At 41.6% G+C, this 21054-nt stretch overlaps 2 protein-coding genes across 4 annotated transcripts in view; both read left to right on the forward strand.

The window, feature by feature from the left end:
• cux1a (cut-like homeobox 1a) overlaps positions 1–12176 on the forward strand; it is an 87436-nt gene extending 75260 nt beyond the window's left edge. For all 3 annotated transcript variants that reach the window (XM_086124645.1, XM_086124646.1, XM_086124647.1), the window contains 3 exons: positions 609–797; positions 2218–2485; positions 3509–12176. In XM_086124645.1, the coding sequence (XP_085980771.1) occupies positions 609–797; positions 2218–2485; positions 3509–4001 (950 nt within the window). In that variant the 3' untranslated portion in view covers positions 4002–12176. The remainder of the gene's footprint in view (positions 1–608; positions 798–2217; positions 2486–3508) is intronic.
• cux1b (cut-like homeobox 1b) lies at positions 9899–14801 on the forward strand. The gene is made up of 10 exons (XM_086125760.1): positions 9899–9910; positions 10843–10864; positions 12360–12554; positions 12959–13071; positions 13149–13265; positions 13352–13435; positions 14072–14128; positions 14249–14329; positions 14422–14486; positions 14753–14801. Exons 1-10 carry the CDS (start codon positions 9899–9901, stop codon positions 14799–14801), a joined length of 795 nt encoding a protein of 264 aa, XP_085981886.1.
• Positions 14802–21054: the final 6253 nt, after the last annotated feature.

The raw sequence follows: 21054 nt of genomic DNA on the forward strand, positions 1-21054 counted from the left end.
TTGGTAAATGTAAATAAAATTACTTTGGAGCCCTGTAGGACAGTAAACCTGCCCCCAAAAGGCAAACCACAAAGGGTGGGCCCTTTATGGTTTGCTATTCTCAGATATTTTGTTTTTTTTCTGTTGAACCTACCCTTAGCTATTTTGTCAAAATCTGTGTATATTTTTGTGCGCTTTCTATAATCCCCTAAATGCCATAAGTTTGCGCCAAAGCACAGGCTAATACAAAAGCAACAACTGGTGTCAAGGAAGTATGGTAAAGTAATGCATCTCATCTCAGAGACGAAGACCTTTATGTTGGAGAGGAACTAAGTTTAGCCTGGGTTGTTTGCAGAAGAAACGGGGAGTCTTTGCTGTATTTGTAGGTTTTTGTCATTAGATAATGTAAGATAATGTTTAGATTATTAAGTGGTTTGGGCTCATCATTTGTGGTATATTTACAATTTGGAATTAAAATGAAGGCACTTATAAAACAAACAACAAAAAATAGTCATTTTTGCCAGCAAAACTCGGTTCTGTATGTAGTTTTTTTATGTCCCAAATTGTTGCGCAGCTTTAAAATCAATAATCTTCTCTCACAAAAACGACTGTTCTTCTATCCCTACCAGGCCAGCGTCTGTTTGGTGAGACGATCCTGGGTCTGACACAGGGTTCTGTCTCAGACCTGCTGGCCAGGCCCAAACCGTGGCACAAGCTCAGCCTGAAGGGCAGGGAGCCCTTTGTCCGTATGCAGCTCTGGCTCCAGGACCCGCACAGTGTGGAGAAACTCATGGACATGAAGCGACTGGAAAAGAAAGGTGTGTATGAATAGCTCAAGGCTGGAGGGGAGGTAAACAATAACTCCACACACACACATCTGCAGAGCTTAACATTTAAATAACAACAAAGACACCGTGGTGCTGTGTACTTACTTGAACATGCATTTACTTGATAAACATACAGATGAAAGCCCTTTTGAATCGCGCGTGCACATCTGCACAGACGATATCCTTTGTGCAGGACGGCCGAGCATGTTGTGCAGATCACAGTCATCTTGGTGTGATGTCAGTAGCAATCAGGACGGCAGCCATCACGTACCGTATTAGATGTGACAGCTAGGGGACCGCCGCGGGCCTGCTTACTCACAGTCATCAGCACTCCTCTTCATCATTGTCATCATTGTAATAATCATCAGTCTATAAACTTTTATTTTTAATCTTTGTTCGTGGCCTCTGATCACACTGCGTTCCTTTCTTGCTGGCGTGACGTGCGTGATCATCGGTAAAACCGATGGATTCACACTGACCCCCCTCACCGCACCATTGAGGTTCCTTTGGAGGAAGAATGCTTTCATTTGAATGTCCCAACAGGCACTGGCATCTTACACATCCCCAAAAATAATCGAATGAATGTGTGAAAAGCACATGCACATCTGCACAGCTATAGTTCATTGTGTTTGTATGGGGCATGTTTGGGGGTCACTCTCCTTTAAGCTTCATTTGGGTTTACTGACCCCAAAGTAAAGTGCCCCGGTAGCAACAGGCAAAAGTCCTGGCCCAGAGCAGAGCCACGAGGAAAGACGCGGACCTACTCTACAGTAACCATGTTTGATCCCTCACCTTTGTGATACCAGCCTGCGAGGTAGCAAGCTTTCCCTTTTTTTTTTTTTTTGGATTGCCCTAACCTTGCTCTAAGGGCCTCGCTTCTGCTACTGCACTACTAATATATCTGGCAGCGCGTATCAGGGTGGACAAAATGTCAAACTAATGTGAATCTGCCGTGTACTGTTCATTTTCCGCCTCTGGTGCCTGAAGTAAACTGAGCTCCAGCTGCTGTTTGTGTTGAACAAGGCTTCATTGTTACATGTTCTTTGAATTACAATAGCACCATCTAGTGTCAGTTTAGAATGCCTGACAGTATATTATTGGTCTTCAGAGGCCTATATGCTCATCATATTACTACACCAGTCAAGACCACCAATTATGACGCGGGTAAAGAAAAATTATAGTGTGGTCACAATATAGATACGGCAGGGGCAAAAAGTGCTTATTTGTTGACTTGAAATATTGAATTGTGGCCACAAAAATATTGTGATCACAAAATACAAATGGAAATCGAGTGAGTGAGCAGTCCAGAATGGAGCCACACCAATCACTTGACCCCAACGATGACTCAGATTCACCCTCCGTAAATTTCCTACAATTCTCTAATTGACTCTGTTGGTTTGTCTCTGCACAGCCTACATGAAGAGGAGGCTAAGCTCCTTGAGTGATGGCCATTCTGTAGACGGGGGCCTAGTGGGGCCGGACTATGCGCAGGGCTCTCAGAGTCCGGGGCCGCAGCAGCAACTGAAGAAGCCGAGGGTGGTGTTGGGCCCTGAGGAGAAGGAAGCTCTGAAAAGGGCGTACCAACAGAAACCTTATCCCTCGCCCAAGACCATTGAGGAGCTAGCCTCCCAGCTCAACCTGAAGACCAGCACCGTTATCAACTGGTTTCATAATTACAGGTCAGCATTTTGAGGACAATCATGAGCCTGACAAGAGAATTTCATTGATATTTTGGAAAATGTTTTTTGATATAATTTGTTGATTGTATGTACATACAGTATGTATGTTATATGTTTCACACCCATCCAAAATAGGTGAAAATCTGCAATTACAGCGGGTCCATCGGAAAGTTTTTCATATAAGTGGTAGTTTTACCTTTAACTTAAATGGGGGCCACATTGGACCAAGCACTTCCTAACCAGAAAAATGACAAAAATACAACTTTCAATATGAACTAAACATATTTAATATATTTTTTTACTATATTTCATTTTTGATCATACATTTTCAACGTACGGTCAAATGATCCACGATCTCAACCCAACAACAAAGGGTTTGGCCCAAACAGCAAAATAATCTCATAGTGTCATTTTTTTTCTCAGTGCAAAGGGCTCTCTAGCATAAAAAGTGCAATTCAAGAACACCACGCAACTTCTGAACGAGACACGTACAAGAACTCATTTGGTACTGGTACATTTGCTTTCGAAAAAATCTACACACTCATAATTTCAATTAGTCTTGCGGTACTGTGCTTGTTGTTCATCACGTTGTTGACGCTGTCTTACTCGCACAGTTCTCCAAATGAAAAGGAAAGGGTGCTTGCTTCAGACTGTTTATTTGCCACCTCCAGTTGAAGATGATGATAAGAGTTACACATTAAACGAAAGAGACATTTTGTATATATTTTGCTGCTGTAAATTGCGAATTTCTCCATTGTGAGACAAATAGAGGTTTTCTTATCTAATCTTATATCGAAACACCAAAGGTTTTCATTAAACTACATAAAAAACAAAATTCTGCGAGCTTAATGCTCACATAAAATGCAAAATGCCATTGTTAGGCTACTGAAAATTAGCATACAACTCTAAATTGGACTTGTGGACATATTTAAAAACTGTCTTACGAAACATGGTAGTGTGTGTAGTCACATAACAAATGAAACATCATCAAGTACAATGACTAATGTCCAGCGTTTCTTCCAGGTCGCGTATCCGGCGAGAACTCTTCATTGAGGAAATCCAGGCAGCTGGAGGGGTCGGGCCTGGCAGTGAGGGGGGCTCCCCTTCTCTCCGCGGTTCAAAATCAGGTGAAGGGGACAGCTGTGATGGGACCGAATCGGAGGGCACAGTGGAGGCACGGCAGGTATTCGGATCAGGCCTGGAGGATCACAGGGGGTCGTATAAAGACCACGACATGGAGGCCGATTCTGAGGCGGGGGCCTCTAATAATTCCCCTTCCCAGATAGACTGCATCCCGCCGAGCTCTAGCTGCGGGCCTGGCGGACTCGGGCTCTTTAGCCTCACGGAGGCATCCCCCGGCAGCTCCGCCTCGAGTACAAATATCCCGGCCTCCGGTCCGGCAAGAAACCCCAGGGACAACAATCTGCGCAAGAAGAAAGCGGCCAACCTCAATAACATCATCCACCGGCTGGAGAAGGCCGCTAGCAAAGAGGACCCCTCAGAGTGGGAGTTCTAGCCCTCCCCCACTCTGAGCATCCTTTCGCCCCTCTTGTCTCATAACCTCACCACCTCTAACCTTGCACCCCTCCTCCTCTGTTCCCGTTGGAGAATGGACACAGCCAAAGTCAAGCTCAGCAGCCATTTTTACTACATAGCTTTCCCAAAAGAGGAAAGCGACAAAGTGTGGTTGGAAAAAAAAAACCTGAAAAAAAGATTTACTGAATACCTAGAAGAACAAAATAACAGAGCTTAATTGTCTCTCCTGATGATTTTTTTTTTTTTGTATACTGAGAAAAGCACTTAACCGTCCTGCTGGCCTCTGGCCCTGCTGTACCTCCCCGACCCCCGCCCACCCCCCTGCCCCCCCACATCACCAGCCACTGGTGCACCAGACTGGTTAGTCCTGAGCTGGGGTTTGACCCGCGGCCGGGCAGCGAGACCTGGACTGGGTAAAGACAGGCGAGGCCTGTCACAGCAGCTGTTCCAGTGATACACACTGCTCGATGATAAATAAGAGACAGGAATTCTCAATTTCTTCAAGGAGATATTTCTTCCGCTCTTCTTCTCACCTCCCAAGTGTCCACAAACCTCCCCTCACTCAGTGAGACGCCTCATTTTTCACACTGTAGAGTGACTGTTACAAACCCTTTGCCTTTTTCACTCACTTGCGTGTGTGTGTGTGTGTCTGTGTGTGTGTCTGTGTTTGTGCGCGTGTGTGTTTTTTTGTGTGTTTAGGGGTTGAGTCAGTGTGTGCCCGTACGAGTGTGTTGTCGCTTCTGAACGGCGGCGCATTTTGTTTTTGTATTTCACTCCGACACACTTAAAGAGGGTAACACACCTGAGCTACCATGGTTATTGATGTACGAACTTTGACCTGTTGTGTACCCCGTTCTCCTATTTCTGTCCTGCTGACAGCCATGTGATGGCCAGGAGGATAACGTAATAATTCCTTGCAAACACACACTCATCTGGAAAGGAGAGAAGGAACCCTGAGGTCCTTCTTGATGGATGAAGGACCCACCTCATTCTTTTTTTTTTTTTTTAATTCATATTGCAATTTGGTTGCCGATAAGAGATTGCACAGTCTTCTGACTCTAAAGATAACAAAATAGGGAATTTTAGGAAGGAATTTAATTAGTAAAAAATAAGCAGACAATAAGAGTAACAAATTACTGTTGTTTTTTTTCTTGAAAAAAAAGAAAGAAAATTAGGATGGAATAATGTTGCATTGTCAAATACGATATGATGACTTCACGTAGTACTGTAGCCGATACTTGTCTCTTGCTTGTAGTTGTCTCCCCCCCCCCCTCCCCTCCCTCATTGGTAGGTTGTGCACGTCACAGTTTTGACCCACCACTGGATCTCTTGTGTGTGTGCGCGTGTACGCGCTCGCCACCAGCTAATTTCCTGCTCACAAACACACATCTTTTTATAGGCCAAATCAGGAAGTGTGTGTGCGTGTGCGTGTGTGTGTGTGTGTGTACACTGGCCTGCATGTCAGTCAGGGTCGAGGTCAATTCACTCAGAGTTCAATTTACAAATGTTAGGTTATCAAGCTCCTAATGATAGGATGTATTGTTTTTGTTGTTGTGTTGGTTTGTTTGTTTTTTTTGCAATGTACAGTACTTTTTAGTTCAAAAGTGAGTTCACTCCAACCCTGGTATGAGTAGTTACACTCTCTTCCAGTCTTTCTTGCATCCAGGGACTCTTTTTGTCCACATTCAATTCTACTGTATACACTACAAATTTAAAGGCATATCACCTCGTCCTCTTCCCACACAAGCCCTCAGTGCCTGTCAGCCCACTGCCTCCCCTTTGTGTGTGTGTGTGTGTGTGTGTGTGTGTGTGTGTACGTGTGTATGTGTGTGCGTGTGTGTGTTTCCAACGAGTGTGTGGTGTTTTTGTATTTCGTACCTACTTGCACACACTACGAGTGCACAACTGACACCCTTCTTTTTAAGCTGTTTGATGCGTTACCATTACATTAATCTTCTCACCACGTAGTTTAATATGATGATTTACTGTAGCTCGGTTTTATTGCTTTTTCTTTTATGGGTTGTTATTGGTTTTTTTTTTTTTTTGCATTTAGTTTTGATTTTTATTCTGCTTATTTATAGGTGCTGTAATTTTTCATTTAATGTCTTATCATTTGGGTTGACTATTTTGTAAGGGATTATACTGTTCCTGAGGGCAAGTAACATTTTTACTAGACGTTATAGACTGCCGGCAGTATTGGTTAATATTTACAGAGACGTACTAGTTCTCATTTGTTTGTATATTCATGAATCCCAAATGTTTAGTGTCATTTCAATACCTTTTTGAGTCATGCTTTTGCCACACTTCGCACCCGCCCCTCGCCAAGCTTTTATGAACAGCCCTAAAATGGCAAGCTCAAGAATCCCCCAAAACATATCAAAATGATTGACTTGCATATCCCTTTCTGTTTTTTTACTTGACTGTCATTTTTGCGGCCGTATCTCGGACAAGCTCGTCTCTCGCTAGAATTCATTCCCCTCTGTCATCGCTATTAACTTGATGATCAGGTCCCAAGTGTATACTTGTTGTTAAATAGGTCAAATGAAATCACCCGAAGATGAGAATGCATTTTGAAAAGAGGTCATATCTGCCAAATTGAGATTAGACAAGTTCTACCAGCTAGCAGGTGTCTGAGGCCACACAGAAGAGCCAGCCTATGATTATGCAGAAAATTAATCTATAGCAGTCCGTACAGCAAAGCACTTATTAGGACAGGGTCTATAAAACACTACACCGGAGTTACCATCCCAGGCTCCTGGGAAATCGATGCCTTTTATTTGTGGAAGTGTTTGAAAAAAAACAAAACAAAAAACAAGCACAGACTGGAACACTAAAATGGAAACAAACGTCGGCTGTTTTTCTACATGATGAACTGCGTCCTTTCACATAACTGCGTGTGACAGAACGGGAACACAGCTGGTGTAGGCATAATTAGTAAGCATCTGATTTCGTTTCTATCCGTAACCCTCTTCCCCATTCTCCCTGTTTCCTTAACACACACACACACACACACACGAATACCATTGTTGGTACGCTTATGTCAAACAAAAGAAAAACCCACAACGGTCAGTGAAGCAACTGACAAAAATGTAGTTTGCCAAAATCCGTATTGTCAAGTCTTATTCACTCTGTTACATACAATAAGTGAACATACAAAGAACACTACTGTGAAACATATAAGGCGTGGTCATTTTCCGGGGCTGCTTGCTACATCCGGCATGGGGTGTCATGAATACCTTCAGTGCACAATGAAATCTCAAGAGAATAAAAGGCATTTTGGAGCAAAATATGCTGCACAGTTCCAGAAAGCTCGGTCTCACTTGAAAGTTGCGGCTCCTCCAACAGAATAAAGACCAAAAATATGCAGCTAAAACATTTGACTGTATTGGTTTTCTGAAGTAGCTTTCTGTTAGCTCTGATCTAAACCCAATCGAATATTTATCAGGGGAAAGAACCTGAGACGGTTAACTCGATGTCGAGTGGGTCACAATACGAGTCAACTGACGTTTGAGACCTACAGAAATACTTTGATTGCAGCATTTGCCTCAAAAGTTTGGATAGCAACAAATCCAAAAAAAAATTTCGTTGTAATTTATTGCTTCTCAGTCCGTTATTTCAGTTAGCGTTGGGTTATTTTTTTTTGTTTGTTTATTAGTTTAACAAAAAAGTACCAACAATTTTTCTCACTGGCTTAAATCCACAGACATTATATGGACAAAGTATTGGGACACTTCCAGGCAGTGAAACTGGGCAATCATGTGGAGTTAAGCAATTTTAAATACTGCTGATTCACACTCAACTACACTATAACGACTTCTGTGGGCAGCAAGCATTAAGCTGGCAATGAAACAGGAGTTAAAAAAATTAATAGATTCTCCTACCATCTCCCAGCACCCCAAGTACAGTGGTGCCTCGACTTACGAACGTCTCTTCATACGAAGATTTCAAGTCACGAAACACCTCAACAGGAAAATATTGCCTCTTGTTACGAAAGAAAGCTGCGAGTTTCCTGAACGTAACATACTTATAGCTGCTCTGCCATTGGCTATTCCCGAGCGTCAACCTGGCATCCCATTGGCCAAGATGGACCTATAGCGTATGCGTCTATTTGTTTCGATAGATAGATAGATATGTGCCTACGCAGCCTCCTGGTTATTCGCCCCTTGAGCCATGAGATATTCCGATAGCTTGACGTAAATGTGAATCACCCAGAAAAAGTGTTCATCAGTCGGGCGATCGCTTACTATGCTGATGTTTGCCTTGTACATTTTCGAAGGACTGTTAAAAGCCGACAAAAGCAGACGTCCTTTGCTCAGTTCTTTACAAAACGCCAGGCAAAAACCACTTCTGAGAGAGAACATGAACTAAAGAGGGCAAACAACGATGAGGACGCAGTTAAAAGTTAAATGACCCATCATTTTTATTCTTTGTTTTTTACATTATGCACAACTCTCATTTCTTGTTGAATAATCTAATTGTAACAAGTATTTGTTACATATTTTGATGCATTTCTATGCTTTAGAAAACATTTATGTCTGAATTTTGGGGGAACTTGGAACGGATTAGGGCATTTGCATGGAAAACGCGTCTCTACTTACAAGATTTTCTATTTAAGAAATTTGTTTCAGAACCAATTAATTTCGTAAGTAAAGGTACCACTGTAGTGGGCATAATCCACTTAAGACTTAACACCTCCCTCAAATAGACACATTTTTTCCAACAGTGTAATTGTTAATAGATGCTATTGCTTACTCTGTTACTAATCAAAACAGCAACACCTACCAAGGCATGTAAACAGTCTCTTAGATGGATTAAAGAGTGGAGTCTTAACAATAAGCATCATAAAAAAAAATAATGAAGGAACTTTTTGTTATGAAATTAATATACGCTATTATGGGATGATCGTGTCTTTATCGACAATGAACCTTAAAATAAATCAGTGAGTTATGTTCCATGCCCTCGTCGCAACTGCTTGAAATCTGTGATTTGTCGAGATTATATGCAACTTTTTTTTAAAACAAATGCTGACGTCAGTGGTTCTCAATATCAATTACAAACTCAAATAACACTTGGATCACTGAGTCGCACCATAATAATGACAGACTTAAAAGTGAAGTCGCTAACGAAGCCTAAAAGTTAACATTGTAACATTCTGCACATTTTGAACATCAAGACTGCTTAAATATAGGAACAATAAAAAAGTACATAAATAATCATTCAAATGCATTTCACGCTAACATTTAACAGAAACTTTACCTTCATTATTTTATAACTGTTTGTTTTCAAACATTCAGATCAACGTATTGTGCTAAAAATTTAAAATTGAACTGAAGTGTGCCTAAAAGTACGCTATCATTCATTATTCGATCCGCGAATTCTTACGAGTTAATTCAGCAATTCTTTCGCATACCGCTACTGCGTAGCACTGTCAGTCCACATAACACACATTCAGAAGTACCGGTTTAAACCTCAGAACATCGTCCCACACACTTTAAAGTTTTTTGTTGAGCAAACAAACACAAAAACACATTTACTGTACTGATTTACTTAATTTACACCTTTGCAGATTACCATGCGCTGGTTGAATGAGAATCGATAACAGACGTAAATGGAAAAAAAAAACCTCCATTTTTTTGCAATCGCATTGCTAGTTAGTTAAAAATGACTTTTGATTCTGCAAATGATTTGCTGTACACTGTAAAAAAAAAAATACAATTTGTGTTTATTGGGCCTCAGTCATTTAAGTTGGAACAACTTGAAAATATAAATTTTGGAGACTGCAACAATGTTAGTTAGCGCAACAAAGCAAACATGTTGGCTTCAAAACAAATTTGCTGAGTTGTTTTTTCCAAAAATCTTTTAAGTTGGGGGACGACGATGCATGGGACTGTAAACTGTAAACTCTTATTTCTTTGTGGAAAATGCAGGAAAGCCAATTTTCACATCAGCAAAACTTCAAATATGTTTTTGAATTTCCCAAATTCAAATTTTTGGTCAGGTTTGTTGCCCTGAATTGTTTAATTTTTACTTTTATTTTTTTTGTAAAGCAATATAGTTGAAATTTTTAAAGAACTCAATTAAAATTTAATCTGTCTTGAGTCAAGACCAACCACTGAAAGGTTCCAAGAATAATCAATTCTGCCATGTGTCTCACTACTTTTGTCCATATCGTCAATCCTGGTCAAATGCACTGCATTTAAATCAAGATGTTCCCGTCTGGGGGGGGGGAGACTCCCTCAAACTCTCTCAAACTCTCTCTTCCCACGGACGCCAGGTGTCAAACATCCGTGTCCCGTCAGAGCGGCTTCGGGCCCGTGACCGCACAGCACGTCTCGTATCTCTACTGTAACCTTTATACGAAGCACTTAACCCATTTCAGCCATCTCTTTGCCACCCCCCCCCCTTCCAAAAAATCACATCAGATCATCAGATTTGTGCCTTTAACTGCCAAGCAGGGCACCGAAACGTTGTGATGTCGTCAGACGTGTGCGTGTGGTCCGTGTCGTCTCTGATCCACATCGACACCCCCCCCCCCCCCCCCCCATACCTGTACTTCTCTCCTGGAGAGGGTTGCTGGAAAAAATAGATGAGCTTGTGTTTTTGTTAACGACTGACCCATTGGGGGCTTTATCAGACAGTTACGCCCCCCCCCCCCCCACGTCCCCCACCACACCTCACCCTGACGTTGTACATACCTAACAAGCAGAATGAAGGAGGAAGCACGCCGAAAAACAGCAGACACTGTAATAACACTGAATTTATTCATAGGGCATTATGTTTTTCTTTTGTTGGATTTGTCTTCTCCTTCTGTTCCGTGTCAGGTTCGCTGTGACGTCACTGCAGGTATTGAGATGACGTGTGCCAACTATTTTGAGGGAGGATAAGAAATTGTAAATAGGAGTCGGGGTCAAGTAGCTACGGCGTCACTTAGTGTCACAGAGTGCTTTTTGTTTGGAAGGCAAGACGAGAGAAGGGACGATTCAGGACTTTTTCCATGATCCACAGATATTTTTCTACAAATTTAAAGATCCAGATGATTCTATACACTGTTGAATAACATTGTAAAGGTGTAACAGATGCTGTATATCATATCATGTTTTCTGAAGTCGTAAAGCTTTACTGTATGATCTGTTTTGAAGTAGTGCTTATTCTTTTTTTTTTTTTTTAAATATTATTGTGATGGAAGCCTGGACAGCAGCACTGGTCACCCTATTCAGGAAAAACTAAAAAAAAAAAAAAAAAAAAAAGGAAGAAAAAAAGAGACAGAAAGAAAAACCTCAAGATGTTTTTGTAATAATATTAATACTTTTAGAATATATCTTATGAAGTGGGTTTTTTGTAAGGAATCACTTTTTTTTCCCCCTTACGCAGCGGTGCTGTACGCATAGCACACACTCGGTAGTCGTTACACACCTAAACACAGCACAATACACATCTTCACATTGCTTGTGTGTGTCCTTTTGATTTAGTTCGGTCATTTCCTCGCTCTGTTTCCAAGTTCAACATTTCAATGTAACACACACACACGCACACACACAAAAGAGGAAGCAAAAAGCCAAATAGTGATGTAGTTGTCCACCTTTATTTGCTCCATTCATGTCTCTCTTCATCCCCTCCTGTAGCTTCCTCTACAGTTTAGACTGACAACCAAATGACCCGGGGAGAGATCTTCAGCCCTCCCTTACAACTTTGGAAAGCTTTAAGATGCTTGTTGAGGCTGTATGTTATGTTTCTTCTTCTTTTTTATATATACCCTATCATCAACAACGTGGAAGTAATAACGCTTTTCCCCACTGCTTAGAGTGTGTGTGCTGTGCATGACTGTAAAAGGGACGGTTCACCTCTCCCCTCCCACCCCCATTTCTCAGCACTTCCGTCACTCCCGAGACGCTATTTTCCTCCATTTTTTTTCATTTGTTTCTTCATGTATCATCGCTTTCTTTATATCTTTCTATTTACTAAACGTATCATGTTTGTTCTCAGCACTGTAAGACAGCCCCCCCCTTCTACAACATTGAAAAGCAATATCACTGTATGAAACGTTCACAATGTATTTGTTATGATTGACATTTGATTCATTCATCATCATTATTATTATTCACATGCACCCTAGGTGTGATAATTGAAGTAAATCTCTTTTATACAAATACTATAAGTGTGCTGTGGAGGTTTGTTGTTCAAGTATTCTCAGAGAAAAAGAAAAATGAGGTTACTTTTCAAGATGTTAGACTGTTTATGTCAATGACAGCCCTCCCACAGGTGAGTGCCTTCCGAATAAGACAAGTTACAAATCCAGATGGTTGATGTGGAAAAAATGACCTTTTCTAATCCTCCCCAGGTCGCTATGCGGAGCTCCAGGGGGAGTTTTCTGCAGCAGTGCGGAACAGCGCCGAGCAGAAGGAGCTCATCCTGAGGCTGGAGCATGACCTGAGTACCATCCAGGACATGTCCTCGCTTCCCCGACCCGGTGCCGAGGGCGCCGAAGTCATCAACATCCCCGAGCCCATCAAAGAGGCCACCGCTATGTTTGCCGGTACGTTTGTATGCGCGGTTGCTCCTCACTCACGATCATCACGATCTGTTGAGCAGCGACACCCCAACCACTTGAGCCGGTTCGCATCTTCTAAATGACAATGAGGGCCAGCTAACGTTCTGCTACAGTTGTCAGTGATGAGTCATCAACCATTAGCAGTGACACATTTAATTGCCGCGTGATAAACTCTAAAGTGGCTTCATTTTGAAGCAGCAGCATCGTCCAGACGGTATATTTGAAATCTCCATCGTCCAAAAGTCTGAAAAATGAAGCTTGTCCTGCCTGCTTTCTCCAGTTCCGAGGGAGGCAATGTCTATTTCCGGAAAAGATTCCTCAAAAAAGGCTTCACTTTGTTTAAAGGTTCCGCTACATGTGTTTTTAAAGACTTACCTTGTTTTTGTTAGATTCTGGAATGAGCGTCCATGCCGAGCTGCCTCAAGGTCAGATGGACTCTCTGCTCTCCATCATCTCCAGCCAAAGGGAGAGGTTCCGCTCTCGCAACCAGGAACTGGAAGCCGTGAGTCCCCGTCTCACACACACACACCCTCACACATGCCTCACACACTACCTGTGACCTTTTACCGCTCGTTCCAGGAGAGCCGCTCCATGCAGCAGACCATGCAGGCCCTGCAGAACGAGCTGGACAGCCTGCGTGCAGACAACATTAAACTCTATGAGAAGATCAAGTTCCTACAGAGCTACGCTGGCAGAGTATGGCTCTCTTTGTTTATGTTGCGAGAGTGTGTGTGGGCGAGTCATGACCTGATGTCACACGATTCCTTATGTGTGTGCTGCAGGCGGGAGGCAGTGATGACACAGTCATGCGTTACTCTTCCCAATACGAAGACAGGCTGGATCCGTTTGCTTCCTTCAGTAAGAAGGTACAAAACGGACAACACGTGACAGTATTCCACAATAGGGCCTGGCAGTTGCAGTTTTTCTCTCTCTCTGAAAATTGAACTCAATCAAATTGTTCCGCTATAAAATATAGTATATTTCTGTGTATTGAATCTTCTTTATCGGAGAGGTATATTTATCGTTCGGCATTTACAGAAACCTACTGACGCTTTCATTCATATTGTTAGATGACGACAAGAAACTCATTCCATCATACCCTCTCAAACTCAAACTCGTCTCATATTGAATCGTAATCCCACTGAATTGAATCACTCTCTGGGAATATGAATTGCGACGCATGGATCTGATCAGATGAGTCTCCAAGCGTCTTCTGTTGGACAGATGCTCACCACAAAACTGGCATTTGAACAGGAGGAATGACAGTAGATGACTATTTAGTAAATTCTCAGGAACCGCATTTTTCATCCACAAAACATGCTCAAATATAGAATTGGAATTGGTATTGTCAATATGAAATCAATCTACAACAATGTAGAAAAGCTTCAAATGACCTTGGAAGAGCTTGAAAAGGTGTATGAAGTCCCATAACTCCCATTTCGTTTTGTATTGTTCATTTTCAAATGATGCGCTGATGTGTCTGCTGTGATTTCTGTCAACAGGAGCGTCAGCGTCGCTACTTGAGCCTCAGCCCCTGGGATAAAGCAACTCTGAGCCTGGTACAATCTCTCTCTCTCTCACTCTCTCTCACTCTCTACTCTCTATTCTCTATTCTCTACTCTCTACTCTCTACTCTCAAGCACCCACAATGCCAACTTGGTTTTCTCATGTCACTCCAGGGGCGTGTGATCCTCTCCAATAAGATGGCACGCACTGTGGCCTTCTTCTACACCCTTTTCCTGCATTGTCTGGTCTTCTTGGTGCGTCAGACGAGTTCAACTTTCTCCACTCCGTTTCAAAAATAATAATTTATACAATGAGAACATCTTGCCTGCGATTAACTTTGTTCCAGGTGCTGTACAAGACGGCTTGGAGCGAGAGCATTGGCAGAGACTGCTCTGCTTTCTGTGCTAAAAAGTGAGATGGAACGCCAAGATATAGACACACTTTTTAATAGAAATCCATCATTAATGTTTTAACTGATTTAGATTTGTAGGTTTATATGTGTTTAGTTTTTTTTTTTGGCTTGGATATACTATTTAAATTTGTCCATAAACTTTTTAAGACACTTACTATCTTACATTTTTGTTTTGTTTTTACAATCGACTAATTTTTGCGAGTATCTTTTAACTAATCATGGTGTACAATGATTAATCCTCAATTTATTGGTCTCTATCTCACAGGTACTCTGACCACCTGCATCGTTTCCATGAGAACGACCAAAATCTCTAAGGCGGTGATGTCATTGCTCCACTTATCCTTGGGATGAATTTGCTTCATTTCAGGCTCCCGGTGAAGGAGATTTGCTTAATGTTGTTGCAGTTAGCTGAAGCGTCCACTACGGGGCAGTGTAGCTTTGCATTTTCCTCTTTCCTTTTCTTTATAGCTTAAGTTGCAGTCAATAGAAGAGATCATGATGGATGAGCATAGTTATCATAGTTTATTTCATTTGTGGGTTTTGGGGAGTCATTTATGGCGCTTTAATCCACCAAAGTGACAACAATCTTGAGTGCTTGTCGGCTTGCACACACACGCACACACACACACACACACACACACACACACACACACACACACTTATCTATCTATATATAATGTGTGTGTATATATGTATGGTTGTGTTGTATCAGGACAAAATTGGCTTATAGTAGTCTCCTAATTGGATTGGAATACAGGTGGAGCACTTCATCTCCTCCGTGTCATGAAATGCTTTATGGATTTTCAGTGCACAAATCACCTCGGTACTGTTGATTGCTGGTAGAATTTTAAAATCAATGATAAGCTCCCTCAAGATTGAAGAAACTGGTATGACGGTAGAATTTAATCATCTTTCGATGGGTAGTAAATGCATGATAGTTACTGAAGCTTCTCTGTATTGCACCTTACTCTAATAAAGGCTATGCACGCAAGTTTTGGTATCAAGATGAATGTTTTTAATGGTGTTGCTATTATATTAGTGATACAGATGCGTTGACAAATGTAGTAGAACACCTCCATTCATAACAATTGTTTCCATCGGAGGTAATGGAAATGGTAATAATCGTCCGTGAAACCTTTGCTGAATGTACAAGCTGTTTAGGTAATGATGAAAGTGTAAAAATTCGCACCAGCCAGGATGACCAATACAAATACATGGATAAAGGGAAAATACATTTGAAATAAAAAATAAGTAGACTTGGAGGGGACGGCTGCCAGTTTTTGTCGAAAACACTCTTGAGGTCGTATAGTATTTTCCAATATGAATGAAAGCATTCTCACTGAAGGATGCAGCGCTTTGTATACAACAATGTGGGTGGGAAAGCCTTTTCGCTCATGGTATAGCACGATGTACAACTACACTGCACATAGAAGCATTCTCAGTCATGGATGCAGTGCTTCAGACATTGCACTGCATGTAGCACCATCGCACTCCCACCCTCTTGCATCCTTTCACAAGCCCCTCTCTAAAATACTTACGGCCTAATGGCTTTATGATATTTTGTAGGGCAGTGGAGGGGTCACCACTTCTTCACGCCGAAGAGTTGACCACTCGGTTGCAGTGTCGTGTTTCTTTCCAAATGCTACATGGAAGTGCTTAAGTCATCACTGCACTGAGGAACAATGGAGTCTTTTACTCTTTGTCTCCTGGTCTGAAGTTTCATTTGTCATGCAGAATGCACTAAAGTCCTGTTTTTATTATGAATATGAATTATTTAGTAGATTTGACGCGCACGCTTCTCTGTTCGCTCACAGCTTCTCTCCTCCTCGGGTTTGCATTATACAGTACATGTGTGGATTTGTCATTGCTGTTCAATAAAAAGTTTTGGCTTTCTATACATCCAAAACACGGGAAATTTGGATTCTGACATGAGATGTTTTGTTATTGCTGTTTGATCTCGTATGTTGTTGGGGGTTTTTTTGTGGTCTTCGTGTTTCATTACATATTGTTCAATTGTGTTTTTAGCTTGTTTGTTTTTGTTTTTCTTTGTATTTATTTTTAACTTTGTGTTGTTGTTTATTTTTTAGCTTTTTGCTTGTTTTTTTCTTTATTTTAAGTTTTAGTTTTTTTTATTGTTGTTTTTTTATTTAGCTTTTTGCCTTTTTATTTCGGCGTGTTTCATTTTGGTTTTATATTTTATTTGTTCATTTTAATGTTGATTGTTTTCATTGGATTATTATTGTTTTTTCCATGTCTTGCTATTTGTTTTTTGATGTATTTTCTTTCTCTTTGTGTCTTAGATTTTCAGTTTACTTGTCTTTATTTCTGTAGTCTTCTGTGACATCTTATTTTCAATGGCGGACGCAGCGCTTTGGACAAATGATTTTCTGCTTGCGATTTGTGCTTTCCTTTGGCAGGCAACCCCCTATTCCATCCAATGGCTCCATTGTACTAAGTTGCCAGAAAATCTCCATTCATTTATTCATTCATTCATGTTTTTTTCTTCTTTCAGTGGCTGGAAAGCTCAGCCCAGTATGAGCTGAGGACCGTTGCATGGATACGATTGTGCATGTGTGTGTATTCATTCATTTGATTCTGCGCTCAGTTCTCTCAATAGCATTTCATCCTCCAAACTATTCCTCCTCTTCTTCCATCTTTCTCTTTCTTTCCTCCCACAGCAAACACCCCCTCCTACCCCCCCCCCCCCCACATGGCTGTTGCCATGGAAACAGAGCTCCTCTGTCAGGTGGCTCCTTGTTGTTGCTCTGGGATTTGCTCTGACATGGCGTCTCGCTGAATCACTCAAGTCACGTGCTTCGGAGATCAGCCGCCGCCCCCAGCCCCCACCCCAACCCGAATTGGGAATACAGAGCGGGTTATGCCGCCCCAGACTCCTCACCCTTAAAAACAATTGGCTTTTTATTACCAAGTCCATACATATTCTCAACATTCGGCCCAGGTGGGGATTAATGACCAGACAATCATATTAGTGCAATAACGATGCTCCATCGTTATCAAATTGCAGTTTGAAATATTAGATTCCAATTCACTGCACGTTCCTCACATGTAAGATTTGCCTTGCGAGGTGCTCTCCCTCCTTTCACTGTTCCTGATGTTGATGTGCTCTTTTGGGCCGAGCTCAGTGAAGTTCATGTGACCTCACTGCAGGCATCGGGCATCATCATCGAGCAAGGGAGTGGGAGGGTGCAATATATACTGTAATGTATGAGTACACATGGGTGTTAGCAGCAACTCCTAACATAACAATAAGGATCAATGGGGGCGAGTAACAACAATAAGGTACTTGAGGATCAATGTAGATCAGAGAGAGCGAGACAGACAGACCGAAGGGTTTATTACTGTACAGTATGTACATGCAGTCTGACCGCACAAGGGTGTCAGCAACAACATAACGACTCAACATAATACGGCACCAGAGAATCAATGAAAGACGTTTGGATGCAAATTTCCCCCCTTGTAGGACTTACAAAGGTTATCTAATGTACTATATGAATCCACATGTCAGCAACCACATAATGTGAGTTAGCAATGATTATTGTAACTCCTAACATGAAGATAAGCCACCCGGAAATCAACAGTGCTAACATGAATGTGAAACTTATCATGATACTGATGACACTCTTCATGTGGCCGCGCGGCGATACGTTCATGTTCACTTCAACAAAGATATGGTCGAGTACATATTTAGACACTTGATTAGGCTGCTTATAAGCAGTTGTGCTGATCTCAAAAGTTAAATAGAACTGAACTGTGCTTGGACGGTGATTCTTTCATGAACCAAAAATACGGTAACATCTGATAACGTTGGTCAACAGCAAATTGTAAGCAGAGATGGCTTTATGTATCCCCGAACGCTCTGTCTAGGATTTCAAAAACATCACGTTTTTGAGATGTTTTGACCGATACAATTCATGTGCAAGACAGATTTGACCACATTTCAGAAAAAAATCCACCCGTTGTCGAATCTAACAATTAATTCATTAATAATACGAAATACATTACAGTAGTCCCCCGCCGCTTCGCGCTTAATGCTCCGTAGAGTTTTCCCAAATGCAGTGGTACCTCCACTTACGAACATCTCTTCATACGAAATTTTCAAGTTACGAAACACCTCAACAGGAAAATATTGCCTCTTGTCACGAAAGAAATTTCAAGATGCGAAAGGTAAAAATACAGTATGGGCTGCTACTCGCAGTTCGGTGTTTCCTGAACGCAACACACTTAATAGCTGCTCTGCCATTGGTTGTTACCTAGCTTCTTCCTGGCCATCCCATTGGCTAAGAGGGACCGCTACCGTGTGTTTCTGTGTGTGTAGCTAGATAAATATATAGATATGTGTCAATGCAATGTCCTCGTCTTTCGCGCCTCGGGCCATGAGGCGTTCCGATAGTTTTACGTAAATGTGAATCACCCAGAAAAAGTGTTCACCGGTCGGGCGATCGCTCACTATGCTGATGTTTGCCTTGGACATTTTTTAAGGCAGTTGGTTTCCTACGGTTCCTTGTAATGAAGGCCTTTTCACTATTTTGTGGGAAAAAATCTATTCATTATCATGAAGTTTACGTTCATAAAGATGTTCGTTGTAAGCAAAATTTGCGAATGGAAAATGAAAATGAAAATCGGGACTTTGAAATGGGAACGTTATGGGGTGAAAAAGTAAGCGGTGTACGTTGAAAAGAGGTTCGACTGTAGCTGGAAAAATGGGTGTGACTTAGGCCACCATCTTTCTTTTGCCGACACGTTTGAGCCGTGAAGGCATATCGAATTAAAGCCTCCGGTGGCGAGATTATATCCCACCGGGTCACTGTGGGGCTTTTCCATGTAATACAATAGGGCACTCTAAAATGGCCATGTCAGCTCGTAGCCCATGCCCACAACTGGCTTTCAAGTCAGACTTAGCAAAAAAAAAATGAAGAAAATCCCCCCCTCCTTGCCATACCATCTTTATCTGCATGGATTCACGGCCAATAACGAGGCACTCTAAAGCAGCCACTTCGGTGAAGAAAAGTTGCTTTTTCAGAGTGGACAGTCTTTCACGCTGCACTTAAATATAGGGGACAAAAAAGTCACTGAAATAATAATAATACAGTAAAAAAAGAGTGCACCGAGGTTGTCTAAAAATGGAACCATAAATGTTTAAAAACAATTCTTCAATGTGAAATGGTAATATTGAACTTACAAGTTAGATACAACTGAACTAGACGTAGCCCATGATTCTTACCTCTTGACTTATCTCGTGATTTCGCACCTCGAATAGTACGCGCACCTCACTTGGAGAATCTCCAAGCTAGAATTTGACTCGTGTCGATGTCTCCTCTCCGGCAGGAAGTGCGCAAGGATCAATAGGAGGCGAGGGTCTCGAGAAAGAGGCACGTTGCAATTACCCTCTGCCCTGCCCACTTATCGCTTTGTGATTTTCATTAAGCAGTGTTTTCCACCTCACAATTATCATATCTGGTTCAGGGTTAGACTGTATGCTTTTATGTATTTGCAATATTTGGATGCTGATTGACTGGTAATGATCATAATCATGAGGCAGGCACAGCTCAGTTTCAACCCCGCTCCATTCCCCGGGGCCCTCTTCAGATTCTCTCTTTTGCCACGGAACTTTCCTTTCCAAGCAAGATGGCCCGGAAGTACTTGGAGGATAGGTTGTTCAAATTCTTAAAATGTTTTGGAAAGTTGCCTGGATGCAACATGTTCGCTACCTTTAGCAAAGGTTTCTCCAAACCAACTTTAACGAAGGGAAATATATTACCCACAATCCTTTATGGCAGCAGTGTTTAAAGCAACAGACCACCGACGACATTTACAGACCGTGTCAAGTCGCTGGAGAGTTAAAGACACTATGAACATATATATTTAGATTTTAAAAGTTTCTATTTTAATTTAACAAATAGTACAGAACATGTGAGCAAGACGTGACATGCAATCAGTGTCAAAAAGAGAATATTGTCCCTCACAACTTGTAAAAAGTCCGACACACGCTGAAGGTCATGTTCTTGACCTCATCACGTCTAAAGTGTGTTCTCTGAAATACAAATAATTCCAGAAGTTCTGGCAAGCACTGTGTGTATTTTTAAAAAATACATAAATGAGAACACAAGCTCTAAATTCTGTATTTTCACGAGCAAAAGGCGCACTTGAAAGGCTTCGATTTTCTCCAAAATGGAGCGTCAGGGGTATTTTAACAATATATTAAATAGGATAATAATGCATTCAATGAATTGATCAATGTTTCAGTGGGTTCGATGCACACAGCGTGCATCGAACCCACTGACATAGTTATGAATGAAATCCACCCTATATATCAATGGAGCGCAGAATCTGTTTGCCTGCGCCTTGCTCAAATCCACTAAAATGGCGTTACACTATCTACGCCACAAGACTTGGTTTTAAGTGGTCTAAAGTCTAGTCTACATTCTGTCACCAAATTGTCGTGTATGCCGAACGCCCTGCGAGGCATAGCGCGGTCTGTCAAATTCCCAAACACGGTAAACTAGACTTTGCCTAACATGTAAATGAAGATACGCCAATCTATGAAAA

This window comes from Hippocampus guttulatus, chromosome 12, assembly GCF_054856545.1.
Source record: "Hippocampus guttulatus isolate MCC_2025c chromosome 12, RoL_Hgut_1.0, whole genome shotgun sequence".
NCBI lineage: Eukaryota > Metazoa > Chordata > Actinopteri > Syngnathiformes > Syngnathidae > Hippocampus > Hippocampus guttulatus.